The 23,542-nt window shown below is 41.4% G+C and overlaps 1 protein-coding gene across 1 annotated transcript in view; it reads left to right on the forward strand.

Annotated features, from left to right (window-relative positions):
• GLRB (glycine receptor beta) overlaps positions 1–23,542 on the forward strand; it is a 216,756-nt gene that overhangs the window by 18,532 nt on the left and 174,682 nt on the right. The window contains exon 2 of the mRNA XM_032955146.2: positions 15,876–16,051. Within this exon, the coding sequence (XP_032811037.2) occupies positions 15,927–16,051 (125 nt within the window). The 5' untranslated portion in view covers positions 15,876–15,926. The remainder of the gene's footprint in view (positions 1–15,875; positions 16,052–23,542) is intronic.

The following is a 23,542-nucleotide window of genomic DNA, read 5'->3' on the forward strand; positions in this document are numbered from 1 at the left end:
AGAACCAAAGAAAATTTGCCTTGACTTAACAAAACAAATGGAGATCATGGAGCCCAGTCAACGCCAGACCAGCATTATAATGCCGACGTCCAAGTGGTTGTGAGTGCGGTAGTTTCACCGTGACACCACACATTTTTATTGTGTTTAGTGATTTTTACTTGTGTTATGTGACGAAAGGCATCTGCATACGCACGCGGTGATAAGCGGTGGTGCAGTATATGAACCAGGCGACCCGAGGTCGATCCCCAGTCACGACCAACTTCAGTGGCGAATATTATAACTGGTTCTGGACCTCCCCTAGATCAACTCGGCTGAAAATGAGGAATACGGTGCAGTGGGTAAACGTCAGCCCTTTGGTGGTGCTGGCCACACAACCACCGGCCTGCATAGGAGCTTGCTAACTGCACTTGCCCCAACAGGCTGTTAATAGGCTATAGGGGGGGGATCTTTGTGCGTGGCACAAGTGTTATTTGGGACTTGCATAATTGAAACAAAGACTGCTGGACAAGGCTGCCATGTTGAATACAATGTGTCAGAAAGCATTTATCGGAAAGGCCCATACCCCAGCGTTATTTCTTCAACGTCAGAGAGTAGACACGCGCACACACGCCGCACATTTGTAGAATGATAAAATCCATTTGCTGTACCCTTGTACGGTGCATAAATGGGATGCTGGCGTGGTTTAGCCATCTCCCAGTGCGGCAGTTGTAACACCGGTGAAAGCGTATTCAATCCCTCCCGCTTCTGGTCACCAAACGGTATGAATGTGTGCACCAGACTTAGTTATGGTGGGGTAAAGTGTGGGCATATCTACCTCTTCCAAATGCCTGGTCAGCGTGGCAGAGTCGGTCAATATAACATCGCGAGGGGCTTTCTAGAGTTTTCTCGAATGGAAGCCCTTCTGCCAGCAGTGACATGAGCAATTGCAAGGCTGCACCTTTACCTTGTATAATTAAAACATATATGAGTGGTGCTTTTCTCTCTTTGGTCCTGAGGCAGTGGTGGAAATTCCATATTCCTGTAATGGGAATTTGTCTATCCATGGGACAACCTCTCACCGTCCACCAAAGAGGTAGAGACTTAGTGACAATGGAGGGAGGATGGGCCTACTAAGCAAATCATACCATAAAATTTTGATTTAAAGCTTTCGTGACTGCAGTAATTCATATTCTTAGTTTTTTCGGTAAAGTCACGTTGAAGAGAAACAACAAAATAACAAAATATATATAAAACAATAAAAAATTCTCAAGACGTTTCGACCATAACTCAAACGGTCATCATCAGGTGTGTCGGTTTGCATAAATTTATTTTAAAAAACGGCACATTTATTTATTTATAAAAAACGTTGGCGTCACGCGCAGCGATTGGCAGTTTGCCCAGGACTAGTCCATCTATTTTTTTTTTTGAAAAGAGGAGGGGGGAGACGAAATTTTTTATAATGTATGCTGTCTGAAAGCCACTGTAAGCGTGAACAATCAATCAAGAACTGAAATGATTTATCAAATCTTTCCAATGATTGCTAAGATAGAATCCATCTTCTCGGTTGAAATTGTCTCTGTGCTTGTATATGTGGATAGCCTCATGAACGAATCTCTCATGGAAGCCAGATGGCTTACAAAGAACCTCCGTCTTGGAAAAGTCAATGGCATGTGAGCCTACTGAATTAGAACAATGATCTGCTACGGCCGAGGTGTTGGTCCTACCGTGTTTAAGGTCTGCTTTATGTTCACGAATGCGGTCCGAGACATGGCGTTTGGTTTCTCCAATGTAACTACTACCACAGAGGCAACTTAGTCTGTAGACACCAGGGTATTGTATGTCCGGAATCACATCCTTTACAGACGGAACCAGATCATGGATTTTATGTAATGTGTTGAAACGGACCTGGATCTTGTGTTTATTCAAGATTTTGGAGATCTTTTTTGTGATCCCAGCAATGTAGGGTAAAGTGATGGTTTTGAAAGGCTCCTCAAGAGGGTTCTTCTTCATGGTTTGAGTGATAGCTTTGCGGATTGTATAGTCGGAGTAACCATTAGCCCTAAGAGCTTGGTGTACGTGCTTGAGTTCACTGCTTATGTGTTCCTGGTCGGATATGCATTGGGCTCTATGATACAGAGTCTTGATGAGAGAATTCTTCTGTGATGGATGGTGGTGGGAATCCGGTTTCAGATAAGCATCCGTATGGGTAGCTTTCCTGTAGACAGAGTGGCTCATTGAACCATCAGGTCTCTTTTTAATTAGGACATCCAAAAATCGCATTTACACTCACCTCTGCTACTGTAACGTCTTCTAATGCGAAACGAATTCTTTTCAAAACTAGCTTAGCTCTTATCTCAGAAAAAATCAGACTTATACGCACAGAACTAGATCAGTTAGACAAGACACTCTACAAATCACACTTATCATTGACGGCAATAATGTCCACATCGGATTGGGAACATGTAGACAATATGACTGCCTCTTCAGCTGCTACTATGTCGACCAAATGTAAGGAAAACCTGATTTCCAAATTTAACCTCCTCTTCAACAAAAGACCGGACCCACACACCAAAAAGTTAGACGTTAATAAAGTCGTAATTAATCGCAGTAACAGTTCTATTTCCGATGGTCTGAAATCCGTTTTAGCTAAAGGTCTAAACTTTGCAGTCACACCTAAACGCATACCAGTTAATGATATAATTGCCCAAGTAGACGTTGCTCTCAGGGGCCTGGGTCACATCGCTGCAGACGTAGCAAGATCTGAAATCGCTGCAACCCTCAAAAACGCTAAGATGCCAGCTAGCAACCTCAGCAAAGATGAGCGTTTTGAATTATATAAATTAAAAAAGAGGAATGATATTGTAGTTCTCTCAGCTGACAAAGGCAATGCTACTGTCATCATGGATAAAATAGAATACAACAACAAAATTAAAGAATTACTCGACGATGGTAGTTATACAAAAATAAAAAGAGATCCCACCAACAGCCTCGTCACACAAACCAACAAAATAATTTCTGATTCAACCGCATTAATTGATCAATCTAAACAGTTTTCGTTGAAACCTTCTGCTGCCAGGCCACCAAGATTATACGGCTTACCAAAAATACATAAAGTTGATACACCTCTTCGTCCCATAGTCTCTACTATCAGCTCCCCCACCTACAAACTAGCTCGTTTTTTTGTCTGAAATCCTGCGTCCTTTCACTGGAAAGACCACCTCTGCGGTACAAAATTCTACTCACCTGGTATCAACAATCAAGGGTATTTCCCTGTCCCCAGACGACCTGCTTGTCAGTTTTGATGTAGTTTCCTTATTCACCAAGGTTCCTGTACCTGACACCATTGCAATCATTGAAGACTTGGTTCATCAAGGACTAAACACTGAGGTACCCCCCCTGGTGAGACACTGTTTAACCAATACATACTTCACTTGGAATGGAACTTTCTACAAACAAACTGAGGGCACCCCAATGGGCTCCCCCCTTTCTCCAGTTATAGCTAACATTTTCATGGAGAAATTTGAGACTGACGCCATCCAGACTGCCACTCTGCGCCCAACCTTATGGAAGAGGTACGTGGATGACACTTTTGTCATCTGGCCACATGGCCGGCCTGCTCTAGACCAATTCTTCGACCACATCAATTCCATACACCCAGCCATCAGATTTCCCATGGAAGTCGAAAAAGATGGCAAGCTACCTTTTTTGGATGTCCTAATTAAAAAGAGACCTGATGGTTCAATGAGCCACTCTGTCTACAGGAAAGCTACCCATACGGATGCTTATCTGAAACCGGATTCCCACCACCATCCATCACAGAAGAATTCTCTCATCAAGACTCTGTATCATAGAGCCCAATGCATATCCGACCAGGAACACATAAGCAGTGAACTCAAGCACGTACACCAAGCTCTTAGGGCTAATGGTTACTCCGACTATACAATCCGCAAAGCTATCACTCAAACCATGAAGAAGAACCCTCTTGAGGAGCCTTTCAAAACCATCACTTTACCCTACATTGCTGGGATCACAAAAAAGATCTCCAAAATCTTGAATAAACACAAGATCCAGGTCCGTTTCAACACATTACATAAAATCCGTGATCTGGTTCCGTCTGTAAAGGATGTGATTCCGGACATACAATACCCTGGTGTCTACAGACTAAGTTGCCTCTGTGGTAGTAGTTACATTGGAGAAACCAAACGCCATGTCTCGGACCGCACTCGTGAACATAAAGCAGACCTTAAACACGGTAGGACCAACACCTCGGCCGTAGCAGATCATTGTTCTAATTCAGTAGGCTCACATGCCATTGACTTTTCCAAGACGGAGGTTCTTTGTAAGCCATCTGGCTTCCATGAGAGATTCGTTCATGAGGCTATCCACATATACAAGCACAGAGACAATTTCAACCGAGAAGATGGATTCTATCTTAGCAATCATTGGAAAGATTTGATAAATCATTTCAGTTCTTGATTGATTGTTCACGCTTACAGTGGCTTTCAGACAGCATACATTATAAAAAATTTCGTCTCCCCCCTCGTCTTTAAAAAAAAAAATAGATGGACTAGTCCTGGGCAAACTGCCAATCGCTGCGCGTGACGCCAACGTTTTTTATAAATAAATAAATGTGCCGTTTTTAAAAATAAATTTATGCAAACCGACACACCTGATGATGACCGTTTGAGTTATGGTCGAAACGTCGTGAGAATTTTTTTTATTGTTTTATATATATTTTGTTATTTTGTTGTTTCTCTTCAACGTGACTTTACCGAAAAAACTAAGAATATAAATCATACCATGTTATATTCAATATATAAATAAAATTAAACAGACGTTTCCAATGAAACAAAGGCAAAGCACACGTACCTGTAGCAGAGGGAATGCTTTAAATAATGTATGGAGAGAAAAATTAAAGACGAAACTTGAGCGAAGGAGAAGGAATGAGCTTTTGTTAGGAACACTGACACCATCTTTTAATGTCGTTCGCTCAATCGCGACCCTGACGCCTGCTGCATATTTAGAGTTTGCATGTCACTCTCCCCGTGGTAGCATGGATTTTTCTCCAGGTCCTCCGCTTTTCCCCTTCACATTTAGAACATGCGTTTAGAGTATTATGGAAGCTATAAATGTCCACGTGATAAGCCACTTTGTTGAGCTAACATTTGTGGCCAGGTTGCTTCTGGTAAAATTTAAGGTTTAGTTTTTTGTTTTCTGTCGTGGCCATCCTATTGAGACACAGGGTCTGCCAACTGAATGTTGACTCAAACTCAGCAATGTAGAATATACCTACCCCTTACTCTTTGGACGAGGGAGACACTTTAACCTTACAATATGTGACTTGACAAATAAAGAAATAGCATCGTCTGTTCAAACCTCCAATGGCCAATGTCTTAGATGATGGTTAGATGGATAATTTTCCTGTCTGTTCCTAGATATGTTTCCTCCTTGTTACATCATTCATTAACGTGGTTGGTCGAACATCCAAATGTAGGGCTCCAGAGCTTGGGCAGTTGTTGGCACCGGTTCTGATTGCCTTGCAACGTTTGTGTGTGATTTTTCACCCCCATGAATCTAAGAAAATGTCTGCATGATAGAAATGTATATCTTCAATGGAAAGGCAGACCAAAATACTTTCTCATAAAGACCCTTCTGCCAGCAGTGACATGAGCAATTGCAAGGCTGCACCTTTACCTTGTATAATTAAAACATATATGAGTGGTGCTTTTCTCTCTTTGGTCCTGAGGCAGTGGTGGAAATTCCATATTCCTGTAATGGGAATTTGTCTATCCATGGGACAACCTCTCACCGTCCACCAAAGAGGTAGAGACTTAGTGACAATGGAGGGAGGATGGGCCTACTAAGCAAATCATACCATAAAATTTTGATTTAAAGCTTTCGTGACTGCAGTAATTCATATTCTTAGTTTTTTCGGTAAAGTCACGTTGAAGAGAAACAACAAAATAACAAAATATATATAAAACAATAAAAAATTCTCAAGACGTTTCGACCATAACTCAAACGGTCATCATCAGGTGTGTCGGTTTGCATAAATTTATTTTAAAAAACGGCACATTTATTTATTTATAAAAAACGTTGGCGTCACGCGCAGCGATTGGCAGTTTGCCCAGGACTAGTCCATCTATTTTTTTTTTTGAAAAGAGGAGGGGGGAGACGAAATTTTTTATAATGTATGCTGTCTGAAAGCCACTGTAAGCGTGAACAATCAATCAAGAACTGAAATGATTTATCAAATCTTTCCAATGATTGCTAAGATAGAATCCATCTTCTCGGTTGAAATTGTCTCTGTGCTTGTATATGTGGATAGCCTCATGAACGAATCTCTCATGGAAGCCAGATGGCTTACAAAGAACCTCCGTCTTGGAAAAGTCAATGGCATGTGAGCCTACTGAATTAGAACAATGATCTGCTACGGCCGAGGTGTTGGTCCTACCGTGTTTAAGGTCTGCTTTATGTTCACGAATGCGGTCCGAGACATGGCGTTTGGTTTCTCCAATGTAACTACTACCACAGAGGCAACTTAGTCTGTAGACACCAGGGTATTGTATGTCCGGAATCACATCCTTTACAGACGGAACCAGATCATGGATTTTATGTAATGTGTTGAAACGGACCTGGATCTTGTGTTTATTCAAGATTTTGGAGATCTTTTTTGTGATCCCAGCAATGTAGGGTAAAGTGATGGTTTTGAAAGGCTCCTCAAGAGGGTTCTTCTTCATGGTTTGAGTGATAGCTTTGCGGATTGTATAGTCGGAGTAACCATTAGCCCTAAGAGCTTGGTGTACGTGCTTGAGTTCACTGCTTATGTGTTCCTGGTCGGATATGCATTGGGCTCTATGATACAGAGTCTTGATGAGAGAATTCTTCTGTGATGGATGGTGGTGGGAATCCGGTTTCAGATAAGCATCCGTATGGGTAGCTTTCCTGTAGACAGAGTGGCTCATTGAACCATCAGGTCTCTTTTTAATTAGGACATCCAAAAATCGCATTTACACTCACCTCTGCTACTGTAACGTCTTCTAATGCGAAACGAATTCTTTTCAAAACTAGCTTAGCTCTTATCTCAGAAAAAATCAGACTTATACGCACAGAACTAGATCAGTTAGACAAGACACTCTACAAATCACACTTATCATTGACGGCAATAATGTCCACATCGGATTGGGAACATGTAGACAATATGACTGCCTCTTCAGCTGCTACTATGTCGACCAAATGTAAGGAAAACCTGATTTCCAAATTTAACCTCCTCTTCAACAAAAGACCGGACCCACACACCAAAAAGTTAGACGTTAATAAAGTCGTAATTAATCGCAGTAACAGTTCTATTTCCGATGGTCTGAAATCCGTTTTAGCTAAAGGTCTAAACTTTGCAGTCACACCTAAACGCATACCAGTTAATGATATAATTGCCCAAGTAGACGTTGCTCTCAGGGGCCTGGGTCACATCGCTGCAGACGTAGCAAGATCTGAAATCGCTGCAACCCTCAAAAACGCTAAGATGCCAGCTAGCAACCTCAGCAAAGATGAGCGTTTTGAATTATATAAATTAAAAAAGAGGAATGATATTGTAGTTCTCTCAGCTGACAAAGGCAATGCTACTGTCATCATGGATAAAATAGAATACAACAACAAAATTAAAGAATTACTCGACGATGGTAGTTATACAAAAATAAAAAGAGATCCCACCAACAGCCTCGTCACACAAACCAACAAAATAATTTCTGATTCAACCGCATTAATTGATCAATCTAAACAGTTTTCGTTGAAACCTTCTGCTGCCAGGCCACCAAGATTATACGGCTTACCAAAAATACATAAAGTTGATACACCTCTTCGTCCCATAGTCTCTACTATCAGCTCCCCCACCTACAAACTAGCTCGTTTTTTGTCTGAAATCCTGCGTCCTTTCACTGGAAAGACCACCTCTGCGGTACAAAATTCTACTCACCTGGTATCAACAATCAAGGGTATTTCCCTGTCCCCAGACGACCTGCTTGTCAGTTTTGATGTAGTTTCCTTATTCACCAAGGTTCCTGTACCTGACACCATTGCAATCATTGAAGACTTGGTTCATCAAGGACTAAACACTGAGGTACCCCCCCTGGTGAGACACTGTTTAACCAATACATACTTCACTTGGAATGGAACTTTCTACAAACAAACTGAGGGCACCCCAATGGGCTCCCCCCTTTCTCCAGTTATAGCTAACATTTTCATGGAGAAATTTGAGACTGACGCCATCCAGACTGCCACTCTGCGCCCAACCTTATGGAAGAGGTACGTGGATGACACTTTTGTCATCTGGCCACATGGCCGGCCTGCTCTAGACCAATTCTTCGACCACATCAATTCCATACACCCAGCCATCAGATTTCCCATGGAAGTCGAAAAAGATGGCAAGCTACCTTTTTTGGATGTCCTAATTAAAAAGAGACCTGATGGTTCAATGAGCCACTCTGTCTACAGGAAAGCTACCCATACGGATGCTTATCTGAAACCGGATTCCCACCACCATCCATCACAGAAGAATTCTCTCATCAAGACTCTGTATCATAGAGCCCAATGCATATCCGACCAGGAACACATAAGCAGTGAACTCAAGCACGTACACCAAGCTCTTAGGGCTAATGGTTACTCCGACTATACAATCCGCAAAGCTATCACTCAAACCATGAAGAAGAACCCTCTTGAGGAGCCTTTCAAAACCATCACTTTACCCTACATTGCTGGGATCACAAAAAAGATCTCCAAAATCTTGAATAAACACAAGATCCAGGTCCGTTTCAACACATTACATAAAATCCGTGATCTGGTTCCGTCTGTAAAGGATGTGATTCCGGACATACAATACCCTGGTGTCTACAGACTAAGTTGCCTCTGTGGTAGTAGTTACATTGGAGAAACCAAACGCCATGTCTCGGACCGCACTCGTGAACATAAAGCAGACCTTAAACACGGTAGGACCAACACCTCGGCCGTAGCAGATCATTGTTCTAATTCAGTAGGCTCACATGCCATTGACTTTTCCAAGACGGAGGTTCTTTGTAAGCCATCTGGCTTCCATGAGAGATTCGTTCATGAGGCTATCCACATATACAAGCACAGAGACAATTTCAACCGAGAAGATGGATTCTATCTTAGCAATCATTGGAAAGATTTGATAAATCATTTCAGTTCTTGATTGATTGTTCACGCTTACAGTGGCTTTCAGACAGCATACATTATAAAAAATTTCGTCTCCCCCCTCGTCTTTAAAAAAAAAAATAGATGGACTAGTCCTGGGCAAACTGCCAATCGCTGCGCGTGACGCCAACGTTTTTTATAAATAAATAAATGTGCCGTTTTTAAAAATAAATTTATGCAAACCGACACACCTGATGATGACCGTTTGAGTTATGGTCGAAACGTCGTGAGAATTTTTTTTATTGTTTTATATATATTTTGTTATTTTGTTGTTTCTCTTCAACGTGACTTTACCGAAAAAACTAAGAATATAAATCATACCATGTTATATTCAATATATAAATAAAATTAAACAGACGTTTCCAATGAAACAAAGGCAAAGCACACGTACCTGTAGCAGAGGGAATGCTTTAAATAATGTATGGAGAGAAAAATTAAAGACGAAACTTGAGCGAAGGAGAAGGAATGAGCTTTTGTTAGGAACACTGACACCATCTTTTAATGTCGTTCGCTCAATCGCGACCCTGACGCCTGCTGCATATTTAGAGTTTGCATGTCACTCTCCCCGTGGTAGCATGGATTTTTCTCCAGGTCCTCCGCTTTTCCCCTTCACATTTAGAACATGCGTTTAGAGTATTATGGAAGCTATAAATGTCCACGTGATAAGCCACTTTGTTGAGCTAACATTTGTGGCCAGGTTGCTTCTGGTAAAATTTAAGGTTTAGTTTTTTGTTTTCTGTCGTGGCCATCCTATTGAGACACAGGGTCTGCCAACTGAATGTTGACTCAAACTCAGCAATGTAGAATATACCTACCCCTTACTCTTTGGACGAGGGAGACACTTTAACCTTACAATATGTGACTTGACAAATAAAGAAATAGCATCGTCTGTTCAAACCTCCAATGGCCAATGTCTTAGATGATGGTTAGATGGATAATTTTCCTGTCTGTTCCTAGATATGTTTCCTCCTTGTTACATCATTCATTAACGTGGTTGGTCGAACATCCAAATGTAGGGCTCCAGAGCTTGGGCAGTTGTTGGCACCGGTTCTGATTGCCTTGCAACGTTTGTGTGTGATTTTTCACCCCCATGAATCTAAGAAAATGTCTGCATGATAGAAATGTATATCTTCAATGGAAAGGCAGACCAAAATACTTTCTCATAAAGACCCTTCTGCCAGCAGTGGCGTGAGAAAGTTGTTTGCAGGGCCGCACTTTTACGTTTTACAGACCCACATTGTATAATAATGTATACCGAGCACAATACTTACCGTGAAAAGCGTGGTAAATTGGTACCGTTTATGGTGACATTACAATTCCACCACAGTGAATGATCCTGAGCACACTTGTTAAAGCAAGGCCGCGTGTAGTAACACGTCTCACTTAACAACTGTGAGTATAATGTAGCCATGGGGAATCCAGTCTGGCATTCAGCTAAACGTGCGATGTGGGCCATTAGTGGTGTGGGCTCAGCCATTGCAAGACAAATATCCCCGTATAGCCTTGACAAACTGTTTGGGAAAGTGCTCTTAGCGAGAACCTATACAGGCCAGCATGGCACACGAGGGGGTGGGCGTCCAGCAAAACGCCTGGCTGACTTTGTCTTCCCAGTGGTGTTGATTACACATCGCACCAGGTACTTATTTGAGGCTGAGTCGACATAGGGGAGGCCCAGGGCCGGTTTAGAAAATCGGCACTGGTGGTGGCCGTGAGTGTGAATTCAACTTGGGTTGCCGGGTTCGTAACGCAGTGCGCTAATTGCTACTGTATACTATCACTCTCCATGGGCATTGAAAACACACACGCGCACGCCACTTTTCTAGCGTAGGAATTGGTCCCATCGGTTTATAATTTTACTCGCTTCTATGCATAACAAGAAGTGTGATAAATGAGTAGATTTGGTGGCGCAGTAAGTTAGCACAATGCAATACGAACCCGGCGATCTGGGTTTGATTTCCGGCCATGGCTAACGACAGTGGTGAGTGATATTGGAATCAACTCACATTCACATTCACCAATGTGGTGAAGTATAGTTAGAACAACAAAAAAACCCAGTGGATGGCACAGTAGGGTAGGCCTTCATTCAAATGTTTATTTACCAATGTGGTTATATTTAACAACGTAAAATAAAACCTACATATGTTCTGTAATTGGCATTATTATTGTTGCTGTTATTTTACACTCATGAATCTGCTTTTGCATTCGATTATCTTGTGATAGAACCAGACGTCCCATGAAAAATAGACTTCTAGTCTCAATAGGCTCCTGATTTAAATAAAGGCGATCTATAAATCAATGGACAGCAGTGGGAGGACACGTACTGTGGAAATAACAGATGGTGAAAGGATGGTTCAAGAGGGTCTGAAGGTATGTGACAAAGATGAGCCTGAGGGCATCGCTGCAGTAAGAATGACAGAGAAGGCATTGATTAGACGGGCAGGTAATCCATGGTATGTGAGGGAAAGGAGGAAAGTTTGGAGTGTCAGCAACATTGACAACAAGCCTATCAGACCCTCGATGCAGCAGAGGAGAAGGTGCAACCAGCTGTAAAGCAGAGCTGGACTGGTGGTTGTGAACATCGAGATATTTTTTTCTTTTTTACTGGAGCAGATGGCACAGAGATGTATGGATATATAACTTATTTCGCACCGTACGTAGCCAACCGTGATAATCGGAGGTGGGCTGGGAAGGACAACAAACTAAACACAAAAAGCCGTTCTAAAAAAATTGGTTTTCAATCAAGGTGAAAAAGTGCATAGCTCCAGTGGCTTCCAATATTGGATGGAAGATAAGAAGAGATGGTGGTATAGCCTGAAGGTGTTGCTCATGCCGCCACTGGTGAAGGGCCTTCACTAAGAGCTGTAGAGAGCCTCTCTCGAGGGTTTATTAGCCGACTATTCCACACTGGCCAAACATCTTGGATGAGAAAGGAGTATCCACACGTTACCCCATCACGTGCCGATTGTCTCACTACGGTGTACCCATTTATATATTGCTGAGTGGAAAGAGGCAGAGATATGCATATTTAAAGTGCACCGTTGTTTCAACAACGATACACGTACAGTGGAGATCCATCTTCCAAAAGATAATTGTGAACGCACTGCTTTAAATTGGGGAGAGATGTAGCCTGGAAGATTAAAACACGTCTTCCGGAAGGTAAAGTAAACTTCGGGGAATATGGTCGTAATTCTATACTGAGCAGGAACAGCAGTCAAACCGAAGTCATAGTTCTTATTTGGTGGAGTGACGATAACACTGATGGTGGGATGATCAAAATAAATACAGAGTTTGATTTGGTTTTGAGCTTATAGAGCCAGACAGGCTTGGTTTGGAAGTGTCCCTCGTTGCAGAAATATAGCATCTTACTCAGGTTTAATTATACTTCTGTAATCATTAATCATGAGTGGGTGATCGGTACGTTAACCGCTTGAGCCCCAATCTTGATCCTGAATTACGTGTTGAATATTGACAGCAAACAACAACTTTTGCTGAATTTTTTTATTTTGGTGAAAAACTTCATTGCAGCGAGATAAATTCACACAGTTGTAAATATAGTTATTGTCGTATGATGCTCTCAGCATTACAGTTATCTGTGTAATCAACAACAAAAGACATTGCAAACGTCCAGTCGATAATCTGTTGGGCATTACGATGTTGTATTTTGCGCCTGCTGTTCTCAGTGCTAGTTTTCATCACGTTATCTTTCAGAAACATTTGTTCTGCATTTGAGTCTCTGAAAAGGTTAACATGCGCAGATTTAATGCTTTGCTGACCACGTTGCTCTGCTACATGTCATAACTCTTACCGTGTTGTACCCAGTGTGCATGCAGTGAAACGTATGCTCCAATCACCTACACCCCAATGGTGTACCTTTTTACCATCTGTATTAGGGAGTATTTAAGGTAAAAAATAGCACACTTTGTTGACAGCATAATTTAGATGTGTTTTTCTTCCCACGTTGGAATGCATCTAAGTTTGCAATGGGAATGTTAACCTGATTCCTGGTCTGGATGTACGTACGTATGTATGTCTGAATTTCTTTCGCGCCATACGTATAGCCAACTGTGAAAATCGGAGGTGCGTTGGTAAGGACAACAAACTAAACACAAAAAGCCGTTCTAAAGAAATAAGTTTGCCATCGAGAATAACCTTGAGGTATGCGTGCGCTTGCTGCAGGGGGGCAGCTACTGTGGGTTGCAAGGGTTATCTGGGAAGCCCCAACATCCTTAGATATGGTTTATAGACACTCACAAATATTGTAGACAAAATTCACAGTTTTAATTATTACACATATTTTTCAATTCATCTAGATGAAACAGTCGCCCGATGACGCTGATGACTGAACGCACCGTAGCTCACAAACAGTCGCCTCAGTGCTGAGTCAGCAACCAGTAATTGAGTGTTTAATATACGTATAGTGCAACAATTCAGTGGCGTTAAATACATGTTAAAGAAGGGTTTTCGGAACTACATACAGTGTGGCAACAGTAACTAATGACAGCATGAATAAATGCAGAGCCACTGTGCATCAGTAATCTAACCAACAACCAATGAGAAAATTCTTGTGGTGGAGGGTTAATGACGATCATTTTTGGAATGAATCTACAAAGTGGCCTCGCCAAAATCAAATCGAATATCAACTGTCCTTACCGTAATCAGGTATTCGCTCGCAGCAATATTGTCAATCTCAAAGGGGTTCTCACATGCTTCCACGTTTTTATGAGCCTCATTTTTTTTGTTTCAGCCCAACACAGGTCATATAGCAATAGATAAACTGTCATAGGGCAAGAAGAGAACAATTGCAAGAGCATAGCCTTGGCATTGCTCAGTCACTCTGCGGTTCACCACGCATGTCTAATGGTTATTGCTCTGTCACTGCGATGTAATTTAGCCGTATAACACCGACATGTCGTTGCCCTGCAGTTCCTCCGTATAGTGCCCGTGTACCTATATTTAATGAAGATAAAGTGTGGCTCAGCATGGCCTTGTCAATGGGCGCTACGGTGGCAAGATGTTAACCACCTCGCCTAGTATGAAGGGTTCGATCCTGACCATAATGCTTGCTGTATATTTAGAGTTTGCATGTTCTCCCCATGGTCGCATGGATTTTTCTCCGGGTGCTCAAGTTTTCCCCTCCATATTCATAAACGTGCATTTAGCGGAATTGGCTGCGATATATTTATACGTGATAAGCCACTTCGTTGAGCTATAATGTGTGGCCATGTCGCTTCTGAAACAAATATCAATGCATACTCAGTGGGCCTTATCTGGTGAAATAGAAAATAAAAGTTTAATTTAGTTTAATGGGCCAATTGAAGACAACCGTGGCACGTCTGGGTTACTTATTCTTGGGTCTTTCGGTAAAGTCACGTAGATAAGTTCAAAGAAAATAACAAAAAATAAGAAAAAACTACGACGTTCAATCGCAACATAAGCAGTCGTCTTTAGGAAAAGGGGGGTTAGCTTCTAAGGCAAACTGTTCATAAGGGTTTGAAATGGGCGTAACCCAAATGTCAGCAACCAATGATAATGTAAGTTGTGAACAGCCAACCCGACGGTGGTTGGTTTTCCACCAATCAAAGATCGCAGAGCCGCAACCAAGGGGTCGAAATGACTGTGAAAGCGCAAGTTTGAAATGGGCGTAAAGCACAACTAACATCGGAAGGTGGTAGGATGGGAACATCATCGCCAATTATGACTTCAACTGGTTAATAACGTCCTTCCAAATGATTGCTCAGTTTGTACCCATGAAAACTTGCACTTTCACAGTCACTTCGTGCGCCGACCCCTAGGTTGCGGCGCTGTGATTTTCCATTAACATGCTAATATCTCTTTAACATGCTAATTTTCACCTGGCAGCCCTTTGATTGGTGGAAAACCAACCACCGTCGGTTTGGCTGATCACCACTTTCATTATCATTGGCTGCTGACATTTGGGTTATGCCCATTTCAAACCTTTATAAACAGTTTGCCTTGGAAGCTAACCCCCCTTTTCCTGAAGACGACCGCTTGTGTTGCAATCGAAACGTTGTAGTTTTTTGCTATTTTCTTTGAACCTATCTCCGCGACTTTACCGAAAGACCCAATAATATTAATTCCTGCAGTCACGAATGCTTTAAGTCAAGATATAAACGTCTGGGTTATTGCGCACTTTCAGATGTGTGGGAAGAACTCAGAAGCCTTTTCGCCGTTGCTTGATGTTACTCTTGATTCACTGTATTATTTAAGTTATCATTGGAGCAAAGTTTCCAGTGTGACTGGTCGACAATCTGGCCAACAATCACTCCCCTTTGTCATCCTGGGTCAAGCATTACAATGCAATTTGGATTTGTATAGCGTCTGCGTACAGATGTGTCTCAAGATGTTGCACAGAAACAGTGTAATGTGTGCATCGTGTACACGGCGACATATATACACATTGGATACAAAATAGTTAGTCATAGGCTGAAGTGATGAGGCAATTCTTGAGACTGGGCATGAACAGTAAGTCAACAACACAGATGGCTTGGGAATGGCGTTTCCATAATCCAGGGACACCAGAGAAGGTGCCACTTTTGCATTAGCGGAGTTGACCCAGGGAGTTTGCTGAACGTGTGTGGGGGGCCTTAGTGTTTGCCTGAACTGCGAAATAGCAATGAAGGATGGCACCTTCACAATGGCATTTGAATGCTTTTTTTTCTTTCTTGCAGGAAGTCCTGAGCCTGTCTGGATGATCCCGTGCGTTAGATGTCCACTAGAGGATGGCGGTGCTGAGAGCACTAATCTGGGCAGTGCTGGTCTTTGGGCTTCTGCACGCATCTCATGCTGTGAAGAAGTATGTGAAGAAAGGCAAGGGCAAAAACAAAGGACTGGACCACTGCCCCTTGTAAGTTGAACCCCACTTACTTTGTATTGCATTTCATTGAAGAACTGTAAAGTTTCGTATTTAGAGCCCTGTGAATTGTGCACTATGTTTTGTATCATTGTTAATGACATGGAGGGAACTGGCTGTTACCACAATCTGAAAATTACGATTTTTTTATGTGACTGCATTTGATTTGTTACACAGATGATCCCGTTTAGTCAGTTGCCCAGCTATTTTACAATATATGTCTGTGGGAGCCATGGCGCATATGCTAGTGCCTGCAGGTATGCTAAGACAGCAGCACTGTGCACATGGAAAGGCCATTCGTGCTCGATTATTCACTATTTACATGCCCTGTATTCATATTCTTAGCTCTTTCAGTAAAGTCACGTTGAAGGGAAAACAAAATAATAAAATATATATAAAACAGTTATATTTTTTATTATTTTATTGTTTTCCCTTCAACGTGACTTTACCGAAAGAGCTAAGAATATGAATTACTGCAGTCACGAAAGCTTTAAATCAAAATGTATGCCCTGTATTCTTAAATATATATTAGGCCCAATTAATGTGTTGGTTGTATTGGCCAAATCACCCATGTTTTTGATTGGGAACTAAACTAAACATGTATTTTACCAGGAAAGGCCCACTGAGCTATACAGCTCTTTTTCAGAAGCGACCTGGCCACAAATGATGAATCAACGAAGTGTCTTATCATCTGGGAATTTATAGTGGCAGCCAAGTATTCTAAATGCATGTTTCTGAAAACCGGAGGACCCAGAGAAAAATTCACACGACCAGGGGGACAACATCCAAACTCCAAATATGCATGCGTCAAGTGTAGGATCGAACCCACGACCTCCTCTGTACCAGGCGAGGTAGTTAATATCTCGCCACTGCAGTGAATACTGGGGTCTCAGGGCAGTTCTCTGGACCAAACTTTTTTTTTCTGAGAAGGGCTGAAAAATGTTGTTCCACTCCTTAGTCTATGCTAGGATTCCCTGTGGAAGCAAATAGCGATTTTTTTTAGACCATCCCTGCCATGGAAATGTGGAATATCAACAACTCGTTAAGGATTACCAACAGACATGACCTTTGCTGCATGCTTATTTTTTATGTAAATAATTTGAACTTGTGTTTGATCACGTAGTCATATTCCTACGGAACGACAGCCACATAAAAACACAAATACATTGCCTGCAAGGACTCTCAACTGAGTGTTGCATTTTCATCATATTAATATGCTTCATAACTACAAGTGTAGCACTGCATTTTCTACCATTGTTACATTTTTTATACCTGTAAATTATGCAGTGTAAACTAAGCTTGTTTATATTGACAATTTTACCCCAGAGTAAACTCATACAACTAACCAAATAACTCAGAAGCCTTAATTGATTCATGGATTCACTTTGCAATGGGAGAGGTTTTAATTGGTTTCCTGCCTGAGTAGATCTGGCAACTGCATCTTGGCTCCGTTCCCAGTTGCATGAGCGTGCAAAGTGTGACTGCCAAGCAAATGCTACGTCCATAATGGAAATTACTTTCTTTATTATTATTTTTTTATATCGGAGGTCTCCATCACACAAATGAGCCATGATGCATGCTTATTTACAATAATAAAAACGTCAAGGCATGTTAAATGATGAGTTATATTATAGAATGGATACAGAAGTTGACATGTGTCTCTTTCATTATGTATGCCTATTAGGTCATAGATCGATAAAAAAAGAGTCATCCAAAAGTAGAAGTTTATTTCATCCACCTAGCACAGTCACATCTGTGCCATAAAAAATTTAAACAGATCGTGTAAATACCTATGCGTCATTAAACCCTACACCACTCGAACACAGCCAATTAGTAAGGTTTGTCACGTAAACAAAATATGCCCATTCGTTACTAATACAGCACACCGGTGTGTTGGAGAGTAAACCCACAACATTTAAAATTCGAGTACGACGTTTCGCCAGTAATTACAACTAGCATCATCAGCCAACAGTCAAACATTTATATTTATGCGAACTCAAAAACGTCTATTATGGATAATTTTGGTCGCGAAAGCCTACGTGTTAAACTGAAACATTTGAAAAAACGATTTCATTCCTTTTTAAACATGCCAAATATTTATCCTGACGCTGACACCTGTATATTTGGAGTTTGTATGTTCTCCCTTTGGTCATGTGGATCTTTCTCCAGGTACTCCGGTTTTTCTGTCCACATTTAGAATTGTGCGTTCAAGGTATTCGGCTGCAATAAACAGCTCAGTGGGCCTTACCTGGTGAAATTAAAATTGTTTAGTTTATATCTTCTTGGTTCTTTCGGTAAAGTCACGTAGAAGGGAACTAATAAAATAATAAAAATCAAACATAATAAAATTCTCACGACGTTTCGGCCACAACACAAGTAGCCGTCATCAGATGAAGAAACAGAACTGTCGGAAAGACAGCGCTCCAATGAACACTGCTAAGCTTGGCAGCGTATTTTAAGCTGGGTGGGAGTAGCAGAGCGCCTTGACAAAGGAGTTTACATATCAACAGAATAATTTAGCATTGAAGTAGCTGTGTTAATGTGAGAGATTAGCAGGATGTTAAAGTCAGAAATTAGCATGTAACTGGGAGATTAGCATGATGTTAATGTGAGGAATTAGCATGTAACTGGTCACGGAAGTGGCTATGTAAAAGTCAGAGTTTACATATCAACAGAGGCATTTATTATATTAACGCTAAAGAACTGCAACTACCCAACTATCATACAATAAACCGATGTGAAAGAACTAAATATAAACTACATCAATATAATCATTGTACTCAATATATTCTCCAATAAGTTGAACTATTAACATTAAGTAACTGGGTATACACTACACCATATAATGACTACCATATAGTGAACCGATGCAAAATTAAAATATAAACTACATCAATATCATCAATATACTAAATATACTCTCCAATAAGCTGAGCTACGAACAATAAGTCATTATACATTACACGTCTATGTCGCAAAATTATTATAATATGCCTCCAACTAATCTTTGTTCATACATCTCATAAACTGCCATAGACAGACCCCAACATTGAATTATACACTGCATTACTATACACTACCCTATACTTTAGACTATAATAATATTAGACTTGTAATATTACACTATGTATTATTCTATCAACCCTATTGTATACCACACTGCTGTATATTCACTATACAATTACGAAACTGTTACCTTATAAATGATATTAAACATTACACTGTTATACTATTTATTATTATACAATATGCTATAAACAATACCATTGACCGTCACGTTAAAGGTACTAAGAGGCAATGCCAGTGAATGGACTGCGGTCTCAAAGTCACCTTAAAACACAATCAAGAACCGAAATGGTTTATCACGTCTTTCCAATGATTACTGAGCCAAAATCCATCTTCTCGGTTGAAATTGTCTCTGTGTTTGTATATGTGGATAGCCTCATGAACGAATCTCTCATGGTAGACGGATGGCTTGCAGAGAACCTCTGTTGATATGTAAACTGACTTTAACATAGCCACTTCTGTGACCAGTTACATGCTAATTCCTCACATTAACATCATGCTAATCTCCCCAGTTACATGATAATTTCTGACTTTAACATACTGCTAATCTCTCACATTAACAGCTACTTCAATGTTGATTTAAAGCTTTCGTGACTGCAGTAATTCATATTCTTAGCTCTTTCGGTAAAGTCACGTTGAAGGGAAACAATAAAATAATAAAATGTATATAAAACAATAAAAATTCTCACGACGTTTCGACCATAACACAAACGGTCGTCATCAGGTGTGTCGGTTTGCATAAATGTATTTATTTTTAAACGGCGCATTTATTTATTTATTTAAAAATTCAGCGCAGCGTATTAGCAGTTTATTTAGAAGGACTAGTCCATCTATGTTCTGAAAAGAGGAGGGGGGAGACGAAAAATGTATGTAAGCCATCTGGCTACCATGAGATATTCGTTCATGAGGCTATCCACATATACAAGCACAGAAACAATTTCAACCGAGAAGATGGATTCTGGCTTAGCAATCATTGGAAAGATTTGATAAACCATTTCAGGTCTTAATTGATTGTTCACGCTTACAGTGGCTTTCAGACAGCATACATCAATTTTTTGTCTCCCCCCTCCTCTTTTCAGAACATAGATGGACTAGTCCTTCTAAATAAACTGCCAAATCGCTGCGCGTGGTGCTGACGTTTTTTATAAATAAATAAATACACCGTTTAAAAATAAGTAAATTTATGCAAACCGACACACCTGATGACAACCGTTTGTGTTATGGTCGAAACGTCGTGAGAATTTTTATTGTTTTATATATATTTTATTGTTTTCCTTCAACGTTACTTTACCGAAAGAGCTAAGATTAGGAGCTACTTCAATGTTAAATTCTTCCGTTGATACGTATGTAAACTCCTTTGTCAAGGTGCTCTGCTCCTCCCACCCAGCCTAAAATACGCTGCCAAGCTTAGCAGTGTTCATTGGAGCGCTGTCTTTCTGTTTTTTCACCTGAGGACGGCTACTTGTGTTGTGGCCGAAACGACGTGAGAATTTTATTTAATAGGTTTATTTTTATTATTTTATTATTTCCCTTCTACATGACTTTACCGAAAGAACCAATAAGATGAATCTCTGCAGTCACGAACGTTTTAAATCAAAAATGTTTTGTTTATAGTTTATTTTAGGTATATCTAGAGATACCAGCACTGGGCTGTCTTCACCTTACTGTCCTCTTAAACAAAGCCACAGCAAATTACCTAAAATACCACTTAGTTCCTCCAGCTCCCTCTTGTAGCCTCAAAAGTGCCTGCTTATACTGACCAAAAATTCCATTTGCTTAAACTTTGTTTGGTAAAAAAAGTCTCTCTGCCTTGCTGTGCCACGTTTGTGGAATAACCTTGTCCGCTCATCTGCAGCTTGGTTCCCTCCCATCACTCCTCTCTACTACCCCATTAAACCAAAACGCAGAGATTATTTGTTCCCGTAACTCACCTTCTTTGTGTGCCTCTTGCACATGTTTTTTGATGTCACTGAAAGACTAAAATATCGAGCCGTACCTAACTTGTTTCTGCTGCCTCTTGTTCTCATATTGCCTATGCACTTTTTTTTATTCGCGTGGGTTTCCGTTTACGGCCTTTATAAACCTCGCTTGTGAGTTGTGCAGTATCCCTTAAGGATGCTGTACTCGATTTCCGCAATATTGATGGTTTGTATTTGTTTTGTTGCCACTGCTGCTGTGCTCACGCGCCACACAGATCCACCCTTAGCTGGCAAACTGGCTAAATGGGATCATCTGAGTAATAATAAAATACACCTTAACATAACTATCTTTTGGCAGGAGGCACGTGCATTTGCGTGTACAGAAGAACTCCTCTTACCTGCGATGTTATTATCCTGCAAATCCTTTTATCCATCGGAGCTATAGGGCCCGGTAATACTCCTATTATTTGGAGTCCTATTATTCCTATTATATTGGAGTGGATTGACCAAGGTGTTCTCATACAACGTGTGCAGCATGAGTCAGCATTGCTAATCTTAACTTGTTTCTATCAATTCGGGTCAAATGGTGATAACGTACTACAGGTCGGAGTGTAGAGGTAGGCAATAACGCAATGTGGCTAAAGCTCGGACATTGAACAAAAGCACATTATGGGTCATCTAAGTGACTGCAGGTCATGTGGGCCAACAGTGGAGGACGCAGTAAATCCAACACCGTGTGCGCAATTGAAGGTCATGTGAGATCATTCATCATGTTGTGGTAAAAAAGAAGGCAATGAAGCAGCCCTGCAATGTACTCACGCTACTGCTGGTGGAAGAGGCTCCACGAGAGGAAGCTCTAGAGAAGCCCCTCAATACAGCACTTTGGCCTGCTCTCCCACACTCGTGATGCAGTCTCAATTAATCCATGTAGACTCTAAATTGCTGGTAGAGTTTTGTACTCGACCAGTGGACGTTCTGTTCCACAAGGGATGTTACATTTTCCAGTGGCTGGCTGGCTCAGGGGGGCTGAGGTCCAAGCTCGGGAAAGAGGTCAGCACCTCTGGGTTTCATTTCTATGCTCCAACCAGTGATAAAATTACGTTCTCCAACGTAATGAGTTTAATTATCTCAATTAAGTTATCGTTGGCTGCACTCGCACATACAATGAAAAATATAAAGATCCCCCGTGGAGTCATAACAGACTCTTGGGGCAAGTGCTGGTCGTGAGCATCGATGAAGGCCTGCATGGCACATGAGAAAGTTGGTGGCCAGCACCACGCCTGGCCACATTTGTCTGCATATTGGGGAAGTTGACACACCAGAGCAGGTACTTATTTGAGGCTGAGTCAACCTAGGAGAGGCCTAGAACCACTTAAAATATTCACCACTGTCATTGGCCATGAGTGGAAATCGAACTTGCGTCATCGGGTTTGTAGCGAAGTGCACTAAAAACTGCGCCACCACTTCCCACACATATATAAACAAAGACAAACATAACAATCAAAGAGTTGGTTTTTCACTTTTTGCGGCATATCCCAGATATTGAGGGCTCATGCAGCAGATTCACAATGAAGGCATAATCAAGCATTTTTAATTTGCATAACTGGGATTGCTTTATTTATACAATAGAAGTGTAGTGACATCACTGGATGTCACCATGTCGTGGGTGTAGTACCGGCCCAAGAGGGGTACGGTGTGCGCTGGATAATAATGCTGGATGGAACCATGCTAAAAGTGCAGTGCCGGCCATACAGGTCAGAGTGTGTGGGTGCCGACCGAAGGGTAAGGTTGTGTGAGGACACGTGACCGGTGCAGTTGACAGAGAGGCCCCAAGAGGGGCTAGGGGGTCACGTGACTGTGACCCAGATTCTTCCCGAGGGTTCTGGAAGGTGGACGTGGCCAAGGGCAGAGCCGGCCACGCCACAGAGAATATAAGCCGAGTCCCGAGAGGGACCAGGGTTGTTCATCCCCAGGAAAGAAACCCTTCGTCTACGATCTCCGTTCAACGAGTCTTCCAGCACGTGGACCCGGGCAGGTATTGTTGGTCCCGGGTCCATAGTAACAGTTCTGTAGTAACTAGTGTAGTTAGCCGGGTGGTCACCACCTTAGGTTGTTATTCTGTTAAGGGGAAGTTACCCTGTGTGTTGGAACTAAATAAAACGCGTTGCCTCCAAAATCTACGTCTGCGACTCAGTTGAACCCATTACATGTATTCCAGGTATTTTTTACGTATTATATTGTATTTCTAATGATGATTAAACAAACCAAATAATACGGTTAAAGTTTTAACTTTAATATTATGCATAGTATACGAAGACAAGGAGCTGCCATGATAAATTGGTTATCGCACTGGACTTGCAAACCAGAGGTCGTTGGCTTGATTCCATCATCTGGCGCGGCAGTTGAAGCGATAGTGCCAGAATATGTGTGTTGAACTTCTTTCTCACAGTATGCATCCAACCGTACTAATCAGAGGTGCGGTCTCTCAAATTCCTCCATC

The sequence above is a fragment of the Petromyzon marinus genome, chromosome 16 (assembly GCF_048934315.1).
Source record: "Petromyzon marinus isolate PM22_M1 ecotype Great Lakes invasive population chromosome 16, UKy_Petmar_22M1.pri1.0, whole genome shotgun sequence".
Classification (NCBI taxonomy): Eukaryota; Metazoa; Chordata; class Hyperoartia; order Petromyzontiformes; family Petromyzontidae; genus Petromyzon; species Petromyzon marinus.